Source organism: Oncorhynchus gorbuscha, unplaced genomic scaffold, assembly GCF_021184085.1.
Source record: "Oncorhynchus gorbuscha isolate QuinsamMale2020 ecotype Even-year unplaced genomic scaffold, OgorEven_v1.0 Un_scaffold_828, whole genome shotgun sequence".
NCBI classification, from domain to species: Eukaryota; Metazoa; Chordata; class Actinopteri; order Salmoniformes; family Salmonidae; genus Oncorhynchus; species Oncorhynchus gorbuscha.
Window position 1 is genome coordinate 254,948 of NW_025745827.1, and position 24,705 is coordinate 279,652.

The 24,705-nt window shown below is 46.1% G+C and overlaps 1 protein-coding gene across 1 annotated transcript in view; it reads right to left on the bottom strand.

Annotated features, from left to right (window-relative positions):
* Positions 1-23,891, bottom strand: part of LOC124020474 (protein PHTF2-like) — a 73,662-nt gene extending 49,771 nt beyond the window's left edge. Inside the window, exon 1 of the mRNA XM_046335720.1 lies at positions 23,763-23,891. Coding sequence (XP_046191676.1) covers positions 23,763-23,807 — 45 coding nt within the window. The 5' untranslated portion in view covers positions 23,808-23,891. The remainder of the gene's footprint in view (positions 1-23,762) is intronic.
* Positions 23,892-24,705: the final 814 nt, after the last annotated feature.

A 24,705-nucleotide genomic window follows, 5' to 3' on the forward strand; every position in this document is an offset into this window, starting at 1 on the left:
GAGGGAGAGAGAGTGGGGGGAGAGGGAGAGAGAGAGAGGGGGTGAGAAGGCAAGAGATAGAAAGAAAGATCGGGAAGAAAGAGAGGGGAGAGAAAGTGAGAGATAGAAAGAAAGATAGATAGAGATAGGGAAGAAAGAGAGATTGAGAGACAGAGAGAGAGAGAACAGTACTCAGTGCTTCCCCGTTCCCACCAGAACTATAACCTTTTTATTTAACTGTGACTCCTCTCTGACTCCTCAATGTTTAAACCTGTTGGTCGTCTGGTCGGTGACTCCTCTCTGACTCCTCAATGTTTAAACCTGTTGGTCGTCTGGTCGGTGACTCCTCTCTGACTCCTCAATGTTTAAACCTGTTGGTCGTCTGGTCTGTGACTCCTCTCTGACTCCTCGATGTTTAAACCTGTTGGTCGTCTGGTCGGTGACTCCTCTCTGTTTCCTCGATGTTTAAACCTGTTGGTCGTCTGGTCTGTGACTCCTCTCTGTCTCCTCAATGTTTAAACCTGTTTGGTCGTCTGGTCTGTGACTCCTCTCTGTCTCCTCAATGTTTAAACCTGTTGGTCATCTGGTCTGTGACTCCTCTCTGTCTCCTCAATGTTTCAACCTGCTGGTCGTCTGGTCTGTGACTCCTCTGTCTCCTCAATGTTTAAACCTGTTGGTCGTCTGGTCTGTGAATCCTCTCTGTCTCCTCAATGTTTAAACCTGTTGGTCATCTGGTCTGTGACTCCTCTCTGTCTCCTCAATGTTTAAACCTGTTGGTCGTCTGGTCTGTGTCTCCTCTCTGTCTCCTCAATGTTTAAACCTGTTGGTCGTCTGGTCTGTGACTCCTCAATGTTTAAACCTGTTGGTCGTCTGGTCGGTGTCTCCTCAATGTTTAAACCTGTTGGTCGTCTGGTCTGTGTCTCCTCTCTGTTTAAACCTGTTGGTCGTCTGGTCTGTGACTCCTCTCTGTCTCCTCAATGTTTAAACCTGTTGGTCGTCTGGTCTGTGTCTCCTCTCTGTTTAAACCTGTTGGTCGTCTGGTCGTCCACCCAAAGCTCCACCCTAAGTCAATAGTCTAGGTGTTTGGTAAGGAGGGTAAACCCTTCCGTCAAACCTCCACCCTAAGCTCCACCCTAAGCTCCACCCTAAGTCAATAGTCTGGGTGTTTGGTAAGGAGGGTAAAACTATCAGGGAAGCTGTGACTCTTTCCAGGTGGGTCGGAGAAAGGTTTAGGTGTCAGAAATACTCTGCTGAAATGTTAATGTCCGTTGGGGGATTGGGTTAAGGTGGTCAGGTAGGCTTCCCCTGAGTCTCTCCGACACTCTTGTTTAGTGACAACAGCCGTGTGTGTGTGTGTGTGTGTGTGTGTGTGTGTGTGTGTGTGTGTGTGTGTGTGTGTGTGTGTGTGTGTGTGTGTGGTATGTGGTCCTCTGCTCCTGTTCATTTAGGGAGAATAGACATGTCACACATGAAACATGACCTTCATCCCCCAGACAGTTAAATCTACTGATATGGCACAGACAGGAGGGGCTGTGTGTGTCTGTCTGTGTGTGTGTGTGTGTGTGTGTGTGTGTGTGTGTGTGTGTGTGTGTGTGTGTGTATACGTCTCTGTGTGTGTGTATGTGTGTCTGTGTATGTATATGTAAGTGTGTATATATAAGTGTGCGTATATATATATATATATATATATATTTGTGTGTGTGTCTTTACAGCCTGTTTACTACATGTTGTATTGACAGGTTTTGGGTCACCCTACTAGCCTCATCTCAAGCCAATGGAAACTCTGCATCTTTCATGAACCTCAAGCTCGAGACCCTGGGTCTCGACCCCGCCCTGTGCAACTGGGTACTGGACTTCCTGACGGGCCGCCCCCAGGTGGTGAGGGTAGGCAACAACATCTCCTCCCCGCTGATCCTCAACACGGGGGCCCCACAAGGGTGCGTTCTAGAGGAGCCCTCTCCTGTACTCCCTGTTCACCCACGACTGCGGGGGCCACGCACGCTCCAACTCAATCATCAAGACCGGGGTGGCTAGTCTAGAGGACACAACAGTGGTAGGCTTGATTACCAACAACGACCGAGACGTGGCCTACAGGGAGGAGGTGAGGGCCCTTGGAGTGTGGTGTCAGGAAAATAACCTCACACTCAACGTCAACAAAACTAAGGAGATGATTGTGGACTTCAGGAAACAGCAGAGGGAACACCCTAGTCTATCCACATCGATGGAACAGTAGTGGAGAGGGTAGCTAGTTTTAAGTTCCTAGGGACACATCACGGGGGGTGACAAGTCTAGAATTGGTCCACTCACACCGGGGGACAGCTAGTCTAGTGAAGAAAAGAGACGCAGCAGCGCCTATTCAACCTCAGGAGGCTGAAAAAAATTCGGCTTGTCACCAAAAGCACTCACAAACTTCTACAGATGCACAATCGAGAGCATCCTGGCGGGCTGTATCACCGAGAAGGACCGGGGGCAACTGCTCTGCCCTCAACCGTAAGGCTCTCCAGAGGGTAGTGAGGACTGCACAACGATCACCGGGGGCAAACTACCTGCCCTCCAGGACACCTACACCACCCGTTGTTACAGGAAGGCCATAAAGATCATCAAGTGACATCAACCAGAACCACTGCCTGTTCACCCCGCTATCATCCAGAAGGCGAGGTCAGTACAGGTGCATCAAAGCTGGGACCGAGAGACTGAAAAACAGCTTCTATCTCAAGGCCATCAGACTGTTAAATAGCCACCACTAACATTGAGTGGCTGCTGCCAACACACTGTCATTGACACTGACCCAACTCCAGCCATTTTAATAATGGGAATTGATGGAAATGATGTAAATATATATATATATATATATCACTAGCCACTTTAAACAATGCTACCTTATATAATGTTACTTACCCTACATTATTCATCTCATATGCATATGTATATACTGTACTCTACAACATCGACTGCATCCTTATGTAACACATGTATCACTAGCCACTTTAACTATGCCACTTTGTTTACTTTGTCTACACACTCATCTCATATGTATATACTGTACTCGATACCATCTACTGTATGCTGCTCTGTACCATCACTCATTCATATATCCTTATGTACATGTTCCTTATCCCCTTACACTGTGTATAATACAGTAGTTTTTTTTGGAATTGTTAGTTAGATTACTTGTTGGTTATCACTGCATTGTCGGAACTAGAAGCACAAGCATTTCGCTACACTCGCATTAACATCTGCTAACCATGTGTATGTGACAAATAAAATTTGATTTGATTTGATTTGATCAAACATGCAACAGCCAAGGAGTCCTCAGAGAGAGAGACAGAATGAAGGAACAAGGACCGGGGGGGGGGTGAAGACCAGAGACCGGGGTGGCTAGTCTAGAGGAGGAGAGACCGAGGGTGGCTAGTCTAGAGGAGGAGAGACCGGGGGTGGCTAGTCTAGAGGAGGAGAGACCGGGGGTGGCTAGTCTAGAGGAGGAGAGACCGGGGGTGGCTAGTCTAGAGGAGGAGAGACAGGGGGTGGCTAGTCTAGAGGAGGAGAGAGTGAACGTGACTAGTCTAGAGGAAAGAAAAGAGACCGGGGGTGACTAGTCTAGAGGAGGAGAGAGTGAACGTGACTAGTCTAGAGGAGGAGAGAGTGAACGTGACTAGTCTAGAGGAGAAGAGACCGGGGGGACTAGTCTAGAGGAGAAGAGACCGGGGGGGACTAGTCTAGAGGAGGAGAGAGTGAACGTGACTAGTCTAGAGGAGGAGAGAGTGAACGTGACTAGTCTAGAGGAGGAGAGAGTGAACGTGACTAGTCTAGAGGAAAGAAAAGAGACCGGGGTGGCTAGTCTAGAGGAGGAGAGACCGGGGGTGGCTAGTCTAGAGGAGGAGAGACCGGGGGTAACTAGTCTAGAGGAGGAGAGACCGGGGGTGGCTAGTCTAGAGGAGGAGAGAGTGAACGTGACTAGTCTAGAGGAGGAGAGAGTGAACGTGGCTAGTCTAGAGGAGGAGAGACCGGGGGTGACTAGTCTAGAGGAGGAGAGAGTGAACGTGACTAGTCTAGAGGAGGAGAGACCGGGGGTGACTAGTCTAGAGGAAAGAAAAGAGACCTAGAGGGGGGTGGCTAGTCTAGAGGAGAGAAAAGAGACCGGGGGTGGCTAGTCTAGAGGAGAGAAAAGAGACCGGGGTGGCTAGTCTAGAGGAGAGAGAGACCGGGGTGGCTAGTCTAGAGGAGGAGAGACCGGGGTGGCTAGTCTAGAGGAGAGAGACCGGGGGTGGCTAGTCTAGAGGAGGAGAGACCTAGGGGGTGACTAGTCTAGAGGAGGAGAGAGTGAACGTGACTAGTCTAGAGGAGAAGAGACCGGGGGTGGCTAGTCTAGAGGAGGAGAGACCGGGGGTGGCTAGTCTAGAGGAGAGAGTGAACGTGACTAGTCTAGAGGAGGAGAGACCGGGGGTGGCTAGTCTAGAGGAGAGAGTGAACGTGACTAGTCTAGAGGAGAAGAGACCGGGGGTGGCTAGTCTAGAGGAGGAGAGACCGGGGGTGGCTAGTCTAGAGGAGAGAGTGAACGTGACTAGTCTAGAGGAGAAAAGAGACCGGGGGTGGCTAGTCTAGAGGAGAGACCGGGGAACGTGACTAGTCTAGAGGAGAAGAGACTAGTCTAGGGGTGGCTAGTCTAGAGGAGAAGAGACCGGGGTGGCTAGTCTAGAGGAGAAGAGACCGGGGTGGCTAGTCTAGAGGAGAGAAAAGAGACCGGGGGTGGCTAGTCTAGAGGAGAAGAGACCGGGGTGGCTAGTCTAGAGGAGGAGAGACCGGGGTGGCTAGTCTAGAGGAGAAGAGACCGGGGGTGGCTAGTCTAGAGGAGAGAAAAGAGACCGGGGGTGGCTAGTCTAGAGGAAAGAAAAGAGCCCGGGGGAGATGGACCCACTGGTTGCCCTCTAGGCTACAGAGAGCTGGTAGTCCCATCCACCAAACTACCAGGTGTGAAACAGGGAAGGGACTCAGGGGGTATGCTAATTTGGTATAGAGCAGACCTAACTCACACCATTAAATTAATCAAAACAGGAACATTTTACATTTGGCTAGAAATTCAAAAGGAAATGATCTTAACAGAGAATAATGTCCTCCTGTGTGCAACCTATAACCCCCACTAGAATCCCCATACTTTAATGAAGACAGCTTCTCCATCCTGGAGGGGGAAATCAATCATTTCCAGGCCCAGGGACATGTACTAGTCTGTGGTGACCTAAATGCCAGAACCGGACAAGAACCTGACACCCTCAGCACACAGGGGGACAAACACCTGCCTGGAGGTGACAGCATCCCCTCCCCCATATAGCCCCCTAGGCACAACTATGACAACATAACCAACAAAAATGGGTCACAACTCCTGCAGCTCTGTCGCACGCTGGGTATGTACATATTCAATGGTAGGCATTGAGGGGACTCCTATGGTAGGTACACCTTTAGCTCATCTCTTGGTAGTAGTACTGTAGACTACTTTATCACTGACCTCAACCCAGAGTCTCTCAGAGCGTTCACAGTCAGCCCACTGACACCCCTATCAGACCACAGCAAAATCACAGTCTACTTAAACAGAGCAATACTCAATCATGAGGCATCAAAGCCAAAGGAACTGAGTAACATTTTGAAATGCTATAGATGGAGTTTGGAAACCTACCAAAAAACAATTAAGCAACAACAAATGCAATCCCTTTTAGACAATTTCCTGGGTAAAACATTCCACTGTAATAGTGAAGGTGTAAACTTGGCAGTAGAAAATCTTAACCCTATATTTGACCTCTCAGCTTCCCTATCAAATCTAAATCTAAATCTCAAATAGAAAACACTTCTCCAATATTTTTGGCTCTATAACAAAGAACAAGGAGCAAAAACATATACATGATCAAATACAAATCTTAGAATGAACTATTAAAGACTCCCAGAACCACCTGGATTCTCCAATTACCTTGAATGAGCTACAGGACAAAATAAAAACCCTCCGCCCCAAAAAGGCCTGTGGTGTTGATGGTATCCTTAATGAAATGATCAAATATACAGACAACACATTCCAATTGGCTATACTAAAACTCTTTAACATCATACTTAGCTCTGGCATCCTTAGCTCTTCCCCAATATTTGGAACCAAGGTCTGATCACCCCAATCCACAAAAGTGGAGACAAATTTGACCCCAATAACTACCGTGGGATATGCATCAACAGCAACCTTGGGAAAATCCTCTGCATTATCATTAACAGCAGACTCGTACATTTCCTCAGTGAAAACAATGTACTGAGCAAATGTCACATTGGCTTTTTACCAAATTACCGTACAACAGACCATGTATTCACCCTGCACACCCTAATTGACAAACAAACAAACCAAAACAAAGGCAAAGTCTTCTCATGCTTTGTTGATTTAAAAAAAAGCCTTAGACTCAATTTGGCATGAGGGTCTGCTATACAAATTGATGGAAAGTGGTGTTGGGGGTAAAACATACGACATTATAAAATCCATGTACACAAACAACAAGTGTGCGGATAAAATAGGCAAAAAAACACATACATTTCTTCCCACAGGACCGTGGGGTGAGACAGGGATGCAGCTTAAGCCCCACCCTCTTCAACATATATATCAACGAATTGGCGCGGGCACTAGAAAAATCTGCAGCACCCGGCCCCACCCTACTAGAATCTGAAGTCAAATGTCTACTGTTTGCTGATGATCTGGTGCTTCTGTCACCAACTAAGGAGGGCCAACAGCAGCACCTAGATATTCTACACAAATTCTGCCAGACCTGGGCCCTGACAGTAAATCTCAGTAAGACCAAAATAATGGTGTTCCAAAAAAAGGTCCAGTCGCCAGGACCACAAATACAAATTCCATCTAGACACTGTTGCCCTAGAGCACACAAAAAACAATACATACCTTGGCCTAAACATCAGCGCCACAGGTAACTTCCACAAAGCTGTGAAAAATCTGAGAGACAAGGCAAGCAGGGCATTCTATGCCATCAAAAGGAACATAAAATTCAACATACCAATTAGGATCTGGCTAAAAATACTTGAATCAGTTATAGAGCCCTTTATGGTTGTGAGGTCTGGGGTCCGCTCACCAACCACGAATTCACAAAATGGGACAAACACCAAATTGAAACTCTGCATGAAGAATTCTGCAAAAATTCCTCTGTGTACAATGTAGAAAACCAAATAATGCAGAGCAGAATTAGGCCGATACCCGCTAGTTATCAAAATCCAGAAAAGAGACGTTAAATTCTACAACCACCTAAAAGGAAGCGATTCCAAAACCTTCCATAACAAAGCCATCACCTACAGAGAAATTAACCTGGAGAAGAGTCCCCTAAGCATGCTGGTCCTGGGGCTCTGTTCACAAACACAAACAGACCCCACAGAGTCCCAGGACAGCAACAGAATTAGACCCAACCAAATCATGAGAAAAACTAAAAGATAATTACTTGACACATTGAAAATAATTAACAAAAAAACAGAGCAAACTAGAATGCTATTTGGCCCTAAACAGAGAGTACACAGTGGCAGAATAACTGTGCAATCACAGCAGCAAGATTTGTGACCTGTTGCCACAAGAAAAGGGCAACCAGTGAAGAACAAACACCATTGGAAATAAAACCCATTTTCATTTTCCATTTTGTACATTAACTATTTGCACATCATTATAACACTGTATATCGATGTCACATGACATTTGACATGTCTCTTTTCCTTTGAAACTTGTGAGTGTAATGTTTACGGTTCATTTTTAAGGTTTATTTCACTTTTGTTTATTATCTACTTCACTTGCTTTGGCGATGTAAACATGTGTTTTCCATGCCAATAAACCCCCTTGAATTGAGAGAGAGAGAGAGATGGCAAAAGAGAGAGAGAGGAGGCATACTCCTGCCCTGTGATAGGCTATAATCATTATATGGGTCAACATCTTACATCCTACTTCCTAACAAAGAAGACCAAGGAAGTAATACCAAGAGGACTAAGAAAGTAACACCAAGACACCAAAGTTTGTAATACCAGGAGGACCAAGGAAGTAATACCAAGAGGACCTAGGAAGTAATACCAAGAGGACCAAGGAAGTAATACCAAGAGGACCAAGGAAGTAATACCAAGAGGACCAAGGAAGTAATACCAAGAGGCCCAAGGAAGTAATACCAAGAGGCCCAAGGAAGTAATACCAAGAGGCCCAAGGAAGTAATACCAAGAGGCCCAAGGAAGTAATACCAAGAGGCCCAAGGAAGTAATACCAAGAGGCCCAAGGAAGTAATACCAAGAGGACCAAGGAAGTAATACCAAGAGGCCCAAGGAAGTAATACCAAGAGGCCCAAGGAAGTAATACCAAGAGGACCAAGGAAGTAATACCAAGACACATAAGGAAGTAATACCAAGAGGACTAAGGAAGTAATACCAAGAGGACTAAGGAAGTAATACCAAGAGGACCAAGGAAGTAATACCAAGAGGACCAAGGAAGTAATACCAAGAGGGCTAAGGAAGTAATACCAAGACACATAAGGAAGTAATACCAAGAGGACTAAGGAAGTAATACCAAGACACATAAGGAAGTAATACCAAGAGGACTAAGGAAGTAATACCTAGAGGACTAAGGAAGTAATACCAAGACACATAAGGAAGTAATACCAAGAGGACTAAGGAAGTAATACCAAGACACATAAGGAAGTAATACCAAGACACATAAGGAAGTAATACCAAGAGGACTAAGGAAGTAATACCTAGAGGACTAAGGAAGTAATACCAAGAGGACCAAGGAAGTAATACCTAGAGGACTAAGGAAGGAACCTCTTCAAAACAAACAGAAATATTACAACCCATCTATGACCTGCAGTAGTGACTGAACACCATCCATCTGTTCTCAGAACAGCCTCTATTACATCATCACACTGAATGAATGAAATAAGAGCCTTGTTGCCGCACTGCCAGGTTCACCATGACAACCGAGCTGTAGGGAGGATGGGAGGATGATCATCGCGTTGCCGTGGCAGCCAGGTTATGTAACAATAGTCTCCACACTGCAGTGGAGGAGGAGGGGGATGTCTCTGTCTGTTATAATGTGGAGGAGCAGGAGGGAGATGTCTCTGTCTGTTATAATATGGAGGAGGAGGGGGGAGATGTCTCTGTCTGTTATAATGTGGAGGAGCAGGAGGAGGGAGATGTCTCTGTCTGTTATAATGTGGAGGAGGAGGAGGAGGGAGATGTCTCTGTCTGTTATAATGTGGAGGAGGAGGAGGGGGAGATGTCTCTGTCTGTTATAATGTGGAGGAGGAGGGGGGAGATGTCTCTGTCTGTTATAATATGGAGGAGGAGGGGGAGATGTCTCTGTCTGTTATAATGTGGAGGAGGAGGAGGGGGAGATGTCTCTGTCTGTTATAATGTGGAGGAGGAGGGGGAGATGTCTCTGTCTGTTATAATGTGGAGGAGGAGGAGGGGGAGATGTCTCTGTCTGTTATAATGTGGAGGAGGAGGAGGGGAGGGGAGATGTCTCTGTCTGTTATAATGTGGAGGAGGAGGGGGAGATGTCTCTGTCTGTTATAATGTGGAGGAGGAGGAGGGGGAGATGTCTCTGTCTGTTATAATGTGGAGGAGGAGGAGGAGGGGGAGATGTCTCTGTCTGTTATAATGTGGAGGAGGAGGAGGGGGAGATGTCTCTGTCTGTTATAATGTGGAGGAGGAGGAGGAGGGGGAGATGTCTCTGTCTGTTATAATGTGGAGGAGGAGGAGGAGGGGGAGATGTCTCTGTCTGTTATAATGGAGGAGGAGGGGGAGATGTCTCTGTCTGTTATAATGTGGAGGAGGAGGAGGGGAGATGTCTCTGTCTGTTATAATGTGGAGGAGGAGGGGAGGGAGATGTCTCTGTCTGTTATAATGTGGAGGAGGAGGGGGAGATGTCTCTGTCTGTTATAATGTGGAGGAGGAGGGGGAGATGTCTCTGTCTGTTATAATGTGGAGGAGGAGGGGAGATGTCTCTGTCTGTTATAATGTGGAGGAGGAGGGGGAGATGTCTCTGTCTGTTATAATGTGGAGGAGGAGGAGGAGATGTCTCTGTCTGTTATAATGTAGGGGTGGAGGAGGGGGGAGATGTCTCTGTCTGTTATAATATGGAGGAGGAGGAGATGTCTCTGTCTGTTATAATGTGGAGGAGGAGGAGGAGATGTCTCTGTCTGTTATAATGTGGAGGAGGAGGGGGAGATGTCTCTGTCTGTTATAATGTGGAGGAGGAGGAGGGAGATGTCTCTGTCTGTTATAATGTGGAGGAGGAGGAGGAGATGTCTCTGTCTGTTATAATGTGGAGGAGGGAGGAGGAGGGAGATGTCTCTGTCTGTTATAATATGGAGGAGGAGGAGGAGATGTCTCTGTCTGTTATAATGTGGAGGAGGAGGAGGAGGGAGGAGATGTCTCTGTCTGTTATAATATGGAGGAGGAGGAGGGAGATGTCTCTGTCTGTTATAATGTGGAGGAGGGGAGGGGAGATGTCTCTGTCTGTTATAATGTGGAGGAGGAGGAGGAGATGTCTCTGTCTGTTATAATGTGGAGGAGGGGAGATGTCTCTGTCTGTTATAATGTGGAGGAGGAGGGAGGAGATGTCTCTGTCTGTTATAATATGGAGGAGGAGGGGGAGATGTCTCTGTCTGTTATAATGGTGGAGGAGGAGGAGGGGGGGAGATGTCTCTGTCTGTTATAATGTGGAGGAGGAGGGGGAGATGTCTCTGTCTGTTATAATGTGGAGGAGGAGGAGGGGGGAGATGTCTCTGTCTGTTATAATGTGGAGGAGGAGGAGATGTCTCTGTCTGTTATAATGTGGAGGAGGAGGGGGAGATGTCTCTGTCTGTTATAATGTGGAGGAGGAGGGGAGATGTCTCTGTCTGTTATAATGTGGAGGAGGAGGAGGAGGAGGAGGGAGATGTCTCTGTCTGTTATAATGTGGAGGAGGAGGGGAGATGTCTCTGTCTGTTATAATGTGGAGGAGGAGGGGGAGATGTCTCTGTCTGTTATGTGGAGGAGGAGGGGGAGATGTCTCTGTCTGTTATAATGTGGAGGAGGAGGAGGAGGAGGAGGAGATGTCTCTGTCTGTTATAATGTGGAGGAGGAGGGGGGATGTCTCTGTCTGTTATAATGTGGAGGAGGGGGGATGTCTCTGTCTGTTATAATGTGGAGGAGGAGGGGGGATGTCTCTGTCTGTTATAATGTGGAGGAGGAGGAGATGTCTCTGTCTGTTATAATGTGGAGGAGGAGGGGGATGTCTCTGTCTGTTATAATGTGGAGGAGGAGGGGGAGATGTCTCTGTCTGTTATAATGTGGAGGAGGAGGGGGATGTCTCTGTCTGTTATAATGTGGAGGAGGAGGGGGAGATGTCTCTGTCTGTTATAATGTGGAGGAGGAGGGGGATGTCTCTGTCTGTTATAATGTGGAGGAGGAGGAGGGGGAGATGTCTCTGTCTGTTATAATGTGGAGGAGGAGGGGGATGTCTCTGTCTGTTATAATGTGGAGGAGGAGGGGGAGATGTCTCTGTCTGTTATAATGTGGAGGAGGAGGGGGATGTCTCCTCTCCTTTCTTCCCACAGGTCAGAAAAGACACTAAGAAAGCTAACGTCTGTCTCATTGCACTAAGCCTGCAGCTACAGCTAACAACATGTCAGACAGTGGGGATTCCTCCTTAGTAAAGTCAACGAGACAGTCCAGTGTGTTATGTGTGTTACCAGAGTGCTGTAGTCCATTGTGACTCCCCGACCAGCACCTGATTGAATGCAGTCAGTTAAGCAACTGACTAGGTATCCTCCTTTCCCTTCTCTGACAGAGAGTATTATGTTCTCACACACACACACACACACACACACACACACACACACACACACACACACACACACACACACACACACACACACACACACACACACACACACACACACACACACACACACACACACACACACACACACACACACACACACACAGAACACCTAGAACTAGTTTTAAAGACAAGGCACATTCCTTGAATACAAACAGCAGATGAAGGACTGAACGTTGTTATTTTGGAGAATGTCTCAACGACGTCTTTCAGGTTACAAGGTCGTCATTTTTTAATGGGATTTTCTCACCTTTTTCTAACAAAAGGGAATTTGACTGACAGCAGCTGTTGTGTTGTCATCCAGACAATCTCTCTGAGGTCCGCATGTCACTACTACTCTGAGGTGAGGTTCACAGTAAACTATCGTAACCATAGTGATGTGATTCCACTGAAGATCAGATTCACAAAACAAGAAGAAATTCAGCATCTTTACTTTCAAGAAACCAATTTCTCCTCAACTGTTTTCTTAAGGAGAAGTATAATAAATAATGCACAACCATTTCCAAGAACCTTTTGGGGAATAGCAACTTGACTTAACTTTCTTCATAAGTCTATAGTGAAGGACAGAAGACATTTCTTCTTAAGAAGGTTTTGTGAATCCGGGCTGTGATGTCATTGTTGCCATCTCCTTGGCAACACAGTTCATGTCAACACATCAGAGACAATCAGCGCTAAACTCAGGGGATAAGACACCTTTCTCTCACCGTTCTCACACCGAACACAAAGACAGGTGACAAACACTAATATCAGCCTTTCTCTGTTGCTACGGTAACACAAAACAGTGTGGTGATTGAGTCTGTCTATAACAGAACCACACCCTTCCTTACCTGAGACAGACAAGGTTAAGATTGGGCAAACCTGATCCTAGATCTGTGGTTAAATTAGTTTCTAATGGTTCAGGTTAAGATTGGGCAAACCTGATCCTAAATCTGTGGTTAAATTAGTTTCTAATGGTTCAGGTTAAGATTGGGCAAACCTGATCCTAGATCTGTGGTTAAGTTAGTTTCTAATGGTTCAGGTTATGATAGGTAATCCGATGCTAGATCTGTGGTTAAGTTAGTTTCTAATGGTTCAGGTTATGATAGGTAATCCGATGCTAGATCTGTGGTTAAGTTAGTTTCTAATGTTTCAGGTTATGATAGGTAATCCGATGCTAGATCTGTGGTTAAGTTAGTTTCTAATGTTTCAGGTTATGATAGGTAATCCGATGCTAGATCTGTGGTTAAGTTAGTTTCTAATGGTTCAGGTTATGATAGGTAATCCGATGCTAGATCTGTGGTTAAGTTAGTTTCTAATGTTTCAGGTTATGATAGGTAATCCGATGCTAGATCTGTGGTTAAGTTAGTTTCTAATGTTTCAGGTTATGATAGGTAATCCGATGCTAGATCTATGGTTAAGTTAGTTTCTAATGGTTCAGGTTAAGATTGGGCAAACCTGATCCTAGATCTGTGGTTAAGTTAGTTTCTAATGGTTCAGGTTATGATAGGTAATCCGATGCTAGATCTGTGGTTAAGTTAGTTTCTAATGTTTCAGGTTATGATAGGTAATCCGATGCTAGATCTATGGTTAAGTTAGTTTCTAATGGTTCAGGTTAAGATTGGGCAAACCTGATCCTAGATCTGTGGTTAAGTTAGTTTCTAATGGTTCAGGTTATGATAGGTAATCCGATGCTAGACAGATTTGCGGTTGGGGGAAAGCCAAGGGAGAACTTTTTCCACATTTTGTTACGTTACAGCCTTAATCTAAAATTTATTAAATAAATGTTGTTCCTCATCAATCTACACACAATACCCCATAACGACAAGGCGAAAACAGGTTTTTACAAATGTTAGCAAATGTATTAAAATAAAAAAAACAGAAATACCTTATATGAGACTGGAAATTGAGCTCAGGTGCATCCTGTTTCCATTGATCATCCTTGAGATGTTTCTACAACTTGGAGTCCACCTGTGGTGAATTCAATTGATTGGACATGATTTGGAAAGGCACACACCTGACTATATAAAGGTCCCAGAGTTGAAAGTGCATGTCAGAGCAAAAACCAAGCCATGAGGTCGAAGGAATGGTCCGTAGAGCTCCGAGAAAGGATTGTGTTGAAGCACAGATCTGAGGAAGGATACCATAACATTTCTGCAGCATTGAATGCCAAAGCGTCACGTCTGGAGGAAACCTGGCACCATCCCTACAGTGAAGCATGGTGGTGGCAGCAGGATGTTTTCAGTGGCAGGAACTGGGAGACTAGTCAGGATCGAGGGAAAGATGAACAGAGCAAAGTACAGAGAGATCCTTGATGAAAACCTGCTCCAGAGCGCTCAGGACCTCAGACTGGGGCAAAGGTTCAGCTTCCAACAGGACAACGACCCTAAGCACACAGCCAAGATAATGCAGGAGTGGCTTCGGGACAAGTCTCAATGTCCTTGAGTGGCCCAGCCAGAGCCTGGACTTGAACCCGATCTAACATCTCTGGTGAGACCTGAAAATAACTGTGCAGCGACGCTTCCCATCCAACCTGACAGAGCTGGAGAGGATCTGCAGAGAAGAATGGGAGAAAATCTGCAAATGCAGTTGTGCAAAGTTTGTAGCATCATACCCAAGACTTGAGGCTGTAATCGCTGCCACAGATGCTTCAACAAAGTACTGAGTAAAGGGTCTGAATACTTCTGGAAATGTGATATTTAAAAACAAAAACAAAATTTAATGTACAAACATGTCTAAAAACCTGTTTTTGCTTTGTCATTATGGCGTACTGTGTGTAGACTGATGAGGGAAAGAACCATTTCAGAATAAGGCTGTATGTGGGGCAATGGCGTAGGAAGGTTTTCCTACAACCACAGAGTTGTCAGTCACACCCTAGCTGGCTACACCCTGCAGTGCTTTACGTCTGAGGTAAAAGATTTTCCATCCAGAAGAAAATGTCTGTTTGTGCTGCAGCAGAAGGAGCCAGAGACTCATCTGGTATGGAGAGACTCGGCTGGAACACTGGCACATCTGGTATGGAGAGACTCAGCTGGAACACTGGCACATCTGGTATGGAGAGAGACTCAGCTGGAACACTGGCACATCTGGTATGGAGAGACTCAGCTGGAACACTGGCACATCTGGTATGGAGAGACTCAGCTGGAACACTGGCACATCTGGTATGGAGAGAGACTCAGCTGGAACACTGGCACATCTGGTATGGAGAGACTCAGCTGGAACACTGACACATCTGGTATGGAGAGACTCAGCTGGAACACTGACACATCTGGTATAGAAGGAGACTCGGCTGGAACACTGACACATCTGGTATGGAGAGAGACTCAGCTGGAACACTGACAGATCTGGTATGGAGAGAGACTCGGCTGGAACACTGGCACATCTGGTATGGAGAGACTCGGCTGGAACACTGACACATCTGGTATGGAGAGAGACTCAGCTGGAACACTGGCACATCTGGTATGGAGGGAGACTCAGCTGGAACACTGGCACATCTGGTATAGAAGGAGACTCAGCTGGAACACTGGCACATCTGGTATGGAGGGAGACTCAGCTGGAACACTGGCACATCTGGTATAGAAGGAGACGCAGCTGGAACACTGGCACATCTGGTATAGAAGGAGACTCGGCTGGAACACTGGCACATCTGGTATGGAGAGAGACTCGGCTGGAACACTAACACATCTGGTATGGAGAGAGACTCAGGTGGAACACTGGCACATCTGGTATGGAGAGAGACTCAGCTGGAACACTGGCACATCTGGTATGGAGAGAGACTCAGCTGGAACACTGACACATCTGGTATGGAGAGATACTCTGCTGGAACACTGACACATCTGGTATGGAGGGAGGAAGTATCGCCTTACTAAACACTCCATAGCAGCTCACACACACACACACACACACACACACACACACACACACACACACACACACACACACACACACACACACACACACACACACACACACACACACACACACACACACACACACACCTTACAGCGCAAAGGTCACAAACACACATTTTAGAACTAAGAGCTCACAGTGACATATTGTAGATTCTACCAACCTATGGCTGGTTAAAACAGGATGTGAAACAGAACAGAATCAACAAGGGGCTTTTTCTAAAACTGTGACCTCCAGTCTCTCAGTCACAACACCGGCCCACAATAGCACAACAACGCAGCCTACACCCAAACACATCCTTTCAGATGAGATGCAACACCATTCTGCACCTATGTGAGAGACGGATAGACACCAGCTTATTCCATCACAGCTCATACAGTGATGTAAGTCTATTATAGACTTCACTAGCTCATGTGACTGGGGCTAAATAAAACCAACTATCCTAAGCAGGCAAGGCTGGACTGGGACGTGTGACATGACTGGCTCCTGTCCTTTGTTGACTCCTAAATGGTACCCTATTCCCTATGGCGTCTGGGCAAAAGTTGTGTACTATGTAGGGAGTAGGGTGCCATTTGGAACAGATCCATAGCCCAGATCAGGTGAGGGTTAATGAGATCACACTGCAGTGACAGAATGACAGACAGCATTCCGGTCTGGACAGCACCCATCTCATAACATACACTCCCCCTTAACAGTCTGGACAGCACCCACCACATAACATACACTCCCCGTTAACAGTCTGGACAGCACCCACCACACAACATACACTCCCCCTTAACAGTCTGGACAGCACCCACCACATAACATAACATAACATACACTCCCCCTTAACAGTCTGGACAGCACCCACCACATAACATAACATAACATAACATACACTCCCCCTTAACAGTCTGGACAGCACCCATCACATAACATAACATAACATACACTCCCCCTTAACAGTCTGGACAGCACCCATCACATAACATAACATACACTCCCCCTTAACAGTCTGGACAGCACCCACCACATAACATAACATACACTCCCCCTTAACAGTCTGGACAGCACCCATCACATAACATAACATAACATAACATACACTCCCCCTTAACAGTCTGGACAGCACCCATCACATAACATAACATAACATACACTCCCCCTTAACAGTCTGGACAGCACCCATCACATAACATAACATACACTCCCCCTTAACAGTCTGGACAGCACCCACCACATAACATAACATACACTCCCCCTTAACAGTCTGGACAGCACCCATCACATAACATAACATACACTCCCCCTTAACAGTCTGGACAGCACCCACCACATAACATACACTCCCCCTTAACAGTCTGGACAGCACCCACCACATAACATAACATACACTCCCCCTTAACAGTCTGGACAGCACCCACCACATAACATAACATACACTCCCCCTTAACAGTCTGGACAGCACCCACCACATAACATACACTCCCCGTTAACAGTCTGGACAGCACCCATCACATAACATAACATACACTCCCCCTTAACAGTCTGGACAGCACCCACCACATAACATAACATACACTCCCCCTTAACAGTCTGGACAGCACCCATCACATAACATACACTCCCCCTTAACAGTCTGGACAGCACCCACCACATAACATAACATACACTCCCCCTTAACAGTCTGGACAGCACCCACCACATAACATAACATACACTCCCCCTTAACAGTCTGGACAGCACCCACCACATAACATACACTCCCCCTTAACAGTCTGGACAGCACCCACCACATAACATACACTCCCCCTTAACAGTCTGGACAGCACCCACCACATAACATAACATACACTCCCCCTTAACAGTCTGGACAGCACCCACCACATAACATAACATACACTCCCCCTTAACAGTCTGGACAGCACCCACCACATAACATAACATACACTCCCACCGTAGCCTTCTAATAAACTGAGTATAAAAAACATTAAGGACACCTGCTCTTTCCAGAACAGGCTGACCAGGTGAATCCTGGTGAAATCTATGATCCCTTATTTACGTCACTTGTTAAATCCACTTCAGTCAGTGTAGATGAAGGGGAGGAGACCGGTTAAAGAAGGGAGTTTTAAGCCTTGAGACAGTTCAGACTTGGATTGTGTATGTGTGCCATTCAGAGGGTGAATAGACAAGACCTAAATATTTAAGTGCCTTGGAACAGCATGGTAGTAGGCGCCAGGCGCACCGGTTTGTGTCAAGAACTGCAACGCTGCTGGGTTTTTCACGCTCAACAGTTTCCTGTGTATATCAATATTGGTCGACCACCCAAAGGACATCCAGCCAACTTGACACAACTGTGGGAAGCATTAGAGTCAACATGGACCAGCCTCCCTGTGGAGGGGGGTTTATTTGAAACATGTATTTAATATTTGGTATACTCCGTGTATATCATATCACCCCCGGTCTAGCCCAACTCCTAACCAGATATATCACCCTCGTTAAAGCCCAACACCTGACCAGATATACTGCATCACCCTCGTTATAGCCCAACTCCTAACCATATATATCACCCTCGTTATAGCCCAACACCTGACCAGATATACTGTATCACCCTCGTTATAGCCCAACTCCTAAACAGATACATCACCCTTGTTATAGCCCAAAGCTAGACCATATATACTGTATCACCCCCGTAATAGCCAAACGCCTGACCAGAAACTGTATCACCCTCATTATAGCCCAACGCCTGACCAGAAACTGTATCACCCCCGTAATAGCCCAACACCTGACCAGATAAACTGTATCACCCCCGTAATAGCCCAACGCCTGACCAGATATACTGTATCACCCCCGTAATAGCCCAACACCTGACCAGATAAACTGTATCACCCCCGTAATAGCCCAACACCTGACCAGATATACTATATCACCCCCGTAATAGCCGAACACCTGACCAGATATACTGAACACCTGACCAGATATACTGTATCTCCCTCATTATAGCCCAACACCTGACCAGAAACTATCACCCCCGTAATAGCCCAACTCCTGACCAGATATACGGCATCACCCTCGTTATAGCCCAACACCTGACCAGATAAACTGTATCACCCCCGTAATAGCCCAATGCCTGACCAGGATGTTTCCCCTCTAGGTGTCTGACTGGAAGAGATCGACTCAGAATGAATCAGACATTTGTGCCAACTGATGGAAAAGATTAGAAGCCTGTTTTAAACACATTCAATTCCAGGAGTGCTAGTTTATTGTGAAGCGCAAAGTAGCTATGAAGGAGCTAAGAAAACACAAGATTAAGATACAGGCCGATGGTATTGGAAGAGACTAGCGGCCTGTCCAGGGGGTGCACCTGTATCAAGCTGTGTCATGCTACAGAAACAGGAGATGGGCTCCTGCTCCTAAGAGCCACTCTCCTAGGAGCAGTCCTTTTCCCATAAACCTCTCCACAGTGAGGGAAGTGAAACGTCTCGTTGTAAAGGGCACAAAGCCACGAGGGGGGAGAGAGAGAGAGAGAAAGAATAACGGAGAGGGATAAGAGAAGGTGAAGAGAAATGGATAGAAAGACAGATCAATGGAGAGTAATAAGGAGAAAGACAGACACAGAGGTAGAGATCGATAGAGACATTGCTCTCTCTCTTGTTATGTCTCTATCCATTTTTCTACCCACGTGTCTCTGTCTTTCTCCTTACTTTTTATCCATTTCTCTTTTCCTTCTCCATGTCTCTCCATTTTGCTCTCCCTCCCTACGGTCTCTCTCTCTCTTGTTATGTCTCTATCCATTTTTCTACCCACGTGTCTCTGTCTTTCTCCTTACTTTTTATCCATTTCTCTTTTCCTTCTCCATGTCTCTCCATTTTGCTCTCCCTCCCTACGGTCTCTCTCTCTCTGCTGAGTCTCTGTCTCAGAGGAGGGCTGTAGGTTCATGTCATAACATGTTCTGCTAACAGCTAGCAGGGTTGAGTCATTCCCATTCAAACACACTAGGAGTTGTTTGGACCTGACTGACGAACTGACTGACTGCTCTCTATCATTCTCTACCTGTCCCTCTCTCTGTCTTGTTCTGTCAGTCCGAATCGACGCGCCACCTCCTCCGAATCGACACCACCTCCTCCGAATCGACACCACCTCCTCCGAATCGACACCACCTCCTCCGAATCGACACCACCTCCTCCGAATCGACACCACCTCCTCCGAATCGACACCACCTCCTCCGAATCGACACCACCTCCTCCGAATCGACACCACCTCCTCCGAATCGACACCACCTCCTCCGAATCGACACCACCTCCTCCGAATCGACACCACCTCCTCCGAATCGACACCACCTCCTCCGAATCAACACGACCTCCTCCGAATCGACACCACCTCCTCCGAATCGACACCACCTCCTCCGAATCGACACCACCTCCTCCGAATCGACACCACCTCCTCCGAATCAACACCACCTCCTCCGAATCAACACCACCTCCTCCGAATCAACACCACCTCCTCCGAATCAACACCACCTCCTCCGAATCAACACCACCTCCTCCGAATCAACACCACCTCCTCCGAATCGACACCACCTCCTCCGAATCGACACCACCTCCTCCGAATCGACACCACCTCCTCCGAATCGACACCACCTCCTCCGAATCGACACCACCTCCTCCGAATCGACACCACCTCCTCCGAATCAACACCACCTCCTCAGAATCCACGCGCCACCTCCTCCGAATCGACACCACCTCCTCCGAATCGACACCACCTCCTCCGAATCAACACCACCTCCTCCGAATCAACACCACCTCCTCCGAATCAACACCACCTCCTCCGAATCAACACCACCTCCTCCGAATCAACACCACCTCCTCCGAATCAACACGACCTCCTCAGAATCAACACCACCTCCTCCGAATCAACACCACCTCCTCCGAATCGACACCACCTCCTCCGAATCGACACCACCTCCTCCGAATCAACACCACCTCCTCCGAATCAACACCACCTCCTCCGAATCAACACCACCTCCTCCGAATCAACACCACCTCCTCCGAATCAACACCACCTCCTCTGAATCAACACCACCTCCTCTGAATCGACACCACCTCCTCTGAATCAACTCTACAGCCCTGCTCAGAATAGTTTTCATGATGGTCCTGTATGGGGAGGCTGACAGGCGAACATTAGGGAGCCGTTACACCAGCAGGTTAATAATGCCTGGCTCTTTCACTGCTCTTTACTTCATTGAGAAAAGACCAATAGACTCATACAGACCTTCCCATTTCATCCCTAACTAGTAATAGACAGCAGCACCTTAATCATCTAGCCTGAATAGAAGTAGTTATCATTGAGAAAAGACCAATAGACTCATACAGACCTTCCCATTTCATCCCTAACTAGTAATAGACAGCAGCACCTTAATCATCTAGCCTGAATAGAAGTAGTTATCATTGAGAAAAGACCAATAGACTCATACAGACCTTCCCATTTCATCCCTAACTAGTAATAGACAACAGCACCTTAATCATCTAGCCTGAATAGAAGTAGTTATCATTGAGAAAAGACCAATAGACTCATACAGACCTTCCCATTTCATCCCTAACTAGTAATAGACAACAGCACCTTAATCATCTAGCCTGAATAGAAGTAGTTATCATTGAGAAAAGACCAATAGACTCATACAGACCTTCCCATTTCATCCCTAACTAGTAATAGACAGCAGCACCTTAATCATCTAGCCTGAATAGAAGTAGTTATCATTGAGAAAAGACCAATAGACTCATACAGACCTTCCCATTTCATCCCTAACTAGTAATAGACAACAGCACCTTAATCATCTAGCCTGAATAGAAGTAGTTATCATTGAGAAAAGACCAATAGACTCATACAGACCTTCCCATTTCATCCCTAACTAGTAATAGACAACAGCACCTTAATCATCTAGCCTGAATAGAAGTAGTTATCATTGAGAAAAGACCAATAGACTCATACAGACCTTCCCATTTCATCCCTAACTAGTAATAGACAACAGCACCTTAATCATCTAGCCTGAATAGAAGTAGTTATCATTGAGAAAAGACCAATAGACTCATACAGACCTTCCCATTTCATCCCTAACTAGTAATAGACAACAGCACCTTAATCATCTAGCCTGAATAGAAGTAGTTATCATTGAGAAAAGACCAATAGACTCATACAGACCTTCCCATTTCATCCCTAACTAGTAATAGACAACAGCACCTTAATCATCTAGCCTGAATAGAAGTAGTTATCATTGAGAAAAGACCAATAGACTCATACAGACCTTCCCATTTCATCCCTAACTAGTAATAGACAACAGCACCTTAATCATCTAGCCTGAATAGAAGTAGTTATCATTGAGAAAAGACCAATAGACTCATACAGACCTTCCCATTTCATCCCTAACTAGTAATAGACAGCAGCACCTTAATCATCTAGCCTGAATAGAAGTAGTTATCATTGAGAAAAGACCAATAGACTCATACAGACCTTCCCATTTCATCCCTAACTAGTAATAGACAGCAGCACCTTAATCATCTAGCCTGAATAGAAGTAGTTATCATTGAGAAAAGACCAATAGACTCATACAGACCTTCCCATTTCATCCCTAACTAGTAATAGACAGCAGCACCTTAATAATCTAGCCTGAATAGAAGTAGTTATCATTGAGAAAAGACCAATAGACTCATACAGACCTTCCCATTTCATCCCTAACTAGTAATAGACAGCAGCATACCTTAATCATCTAGCCTGAATAGAAGTAGTTATCATTGAGAAAAGACCAATAGACTCATACAGACCTTCCCATTTCATCCCTAACTAGTAATAGACAACAGCACCTTAATCATCTAGCCTGAATAGAAGTAGTTATCATTGAGAAAAGACCAATAGACTCATACAGACCTTCCCATTTCATCCCTAACTAGTAATAGACAGCAGCACCTTAATCATCTAGCCTGAATAGAAGTAGTTATCATTGAGAAAAGACCAATAGACTCATACAGACCTTCCCATTTCATCCCTAACTAGTAATAGACAGCAGCACCTTAATAATCTAGCCTGAATAGAAGTAGTTATCATTGAGAAAAGACCAATAGACTCATACAGACCTTCCCATTTCATCCCTAACTAGTAATAGACAGCAGCATACCTTAATCATCTAGCCTGAATAGAAGTACTTATGCATACAGTATGACTGGATCAATCAACTAAAACACTAATCAATATGTTTCCTGACCAGAATAAAAACCGGTTCTGTTTTCAGCCTACTGAGACCCTGTGGTCTATGATGTAATGTAGACGGTACTGAGCGGTCGGGTCAGCCACAGTGAAGGACGCAGGCAGGACACAGAGAGGTACACAACAACATTAATAATAGCCTCCATCTGTCTGTGTGTGTGTGTGTGTCCGTCCAGTACCAGGGATCTGTTACATCAGTGCTGGCCACAGACCTCAGCATAAGGACAGGCTTACTGTGTGTTGCTTGGTTACAAAGCCTACAGCTAAAAAAAATGACTTGATGACTCCGGTATTAAAACGATCATAAACTGGTCTAAACTCAAACTGAAACAGCAGGTAACCCTATCAAAACCACCAACTGTCTGTCAGTCTATTAACAGCAGGTAACCCTATCAAAACGTCTGTCTGTCTGTCTGTCTGTCTGTCTGTCTGTCTGTCTGTCTGTCTGTCTGTCTGTCTGTCTGTCTGTCTGTCTGTCTGTCTGTCTGTCTGTCTGTCTGTCTGTCTGTCTGTCTGTCTGTCTGTCTGTCTGTCTGTCTGTCTGTCTGTCTGTCTGTCTGTCTGTCTGTCTGTCTGTCTGTCTGTCTGTCTGTCTGTCTGTCTGTCTGTCTGTCTGTCTGTCTGTCTGTCTGTCTGTCTGTCTGTCTGTCTGTCTGTCTGTCTGTCTGTCTGTCTACATTGTTTATTTTCTCTCTCTTCACTCCTCTGAGGTAAAATAGACACGGGATCCTGTTGGAAGGAATCAAGCAATCAAAGATAAATACAACAGAAACAAGAGGATTCTTACCTTCTTCTGGTACCAGACCACAGCATCTCTCACTTTGGACGCCATTTACATGTCAGAGGTCACCAGCTGGGGCATTTTAGGCTGTAAAACGGAGAGAACGAGAGAGAGAGAGAGATCAGTCAATGAGGAATCTGTGTTGCTCCGCATAGCTTTTAAAGCCTCCACCTGCTGGGCAGGTGTGTCATGCTCTGTGACATCACACACACACACACCACACACCACACACCTCACTAATAGTGGGGCGAGCCTTTGAGAGGATCAGGCAGTCTCTCTTGACAGTACCTTGGCTCCCGCGACATATACACACACACACACGAAGTGAAGAAGCTAATTAGGAAGCTGGCGGTGCTGTGTTGCTGCCACCATCCTATTCATATTCAATACCAGACACACAGAGCGGTCAGCAGAGAAGCTGGTCTGGTAAGAGCTCAGACTGAGGGGAGTTAAGTCAGTCTCTCTCTCTAAACAGATGGGCTGTTATGTGAAGGGGAGTCAGTCTCTCTCTCTAAACAGATGGGCTGTTATGTGAAGGGGAGTCAGTCTCTCTCTCTAAACAGATGGGCTGTTATGTGAAGGGGAGTCAGTCTCTCTCTCTAAACAGATGGGCTGTTATGTGAAGGGGAGTCAGTCTCTCTCTAAACAGATGGGCTGTTATGTGAAGGGGAGTCAGTCTCTCTCTCTAAACAGATGGGCTGTTATGTGAAGGGGAGTCAGTCTCTCTCTCTAAACAGATGGGCTGTTATGTGAAGGGGAGTCAGTCTCTCTCTAAACAGATGGGCTGTTATGTGAAGGGGAGTCAGTCTCTCTCTCTAAACAGATGGGCTGTTATGTGAAGGGGAGTCAGTCTCTCTCTCTAAACAGATGGGCTGTTATGTGAAGGGGAGTCAGTCTCTCTCTCTAAACAGATGGGCTGTTATGTGAAGGGGAGTCAGTCTCTCTTTAA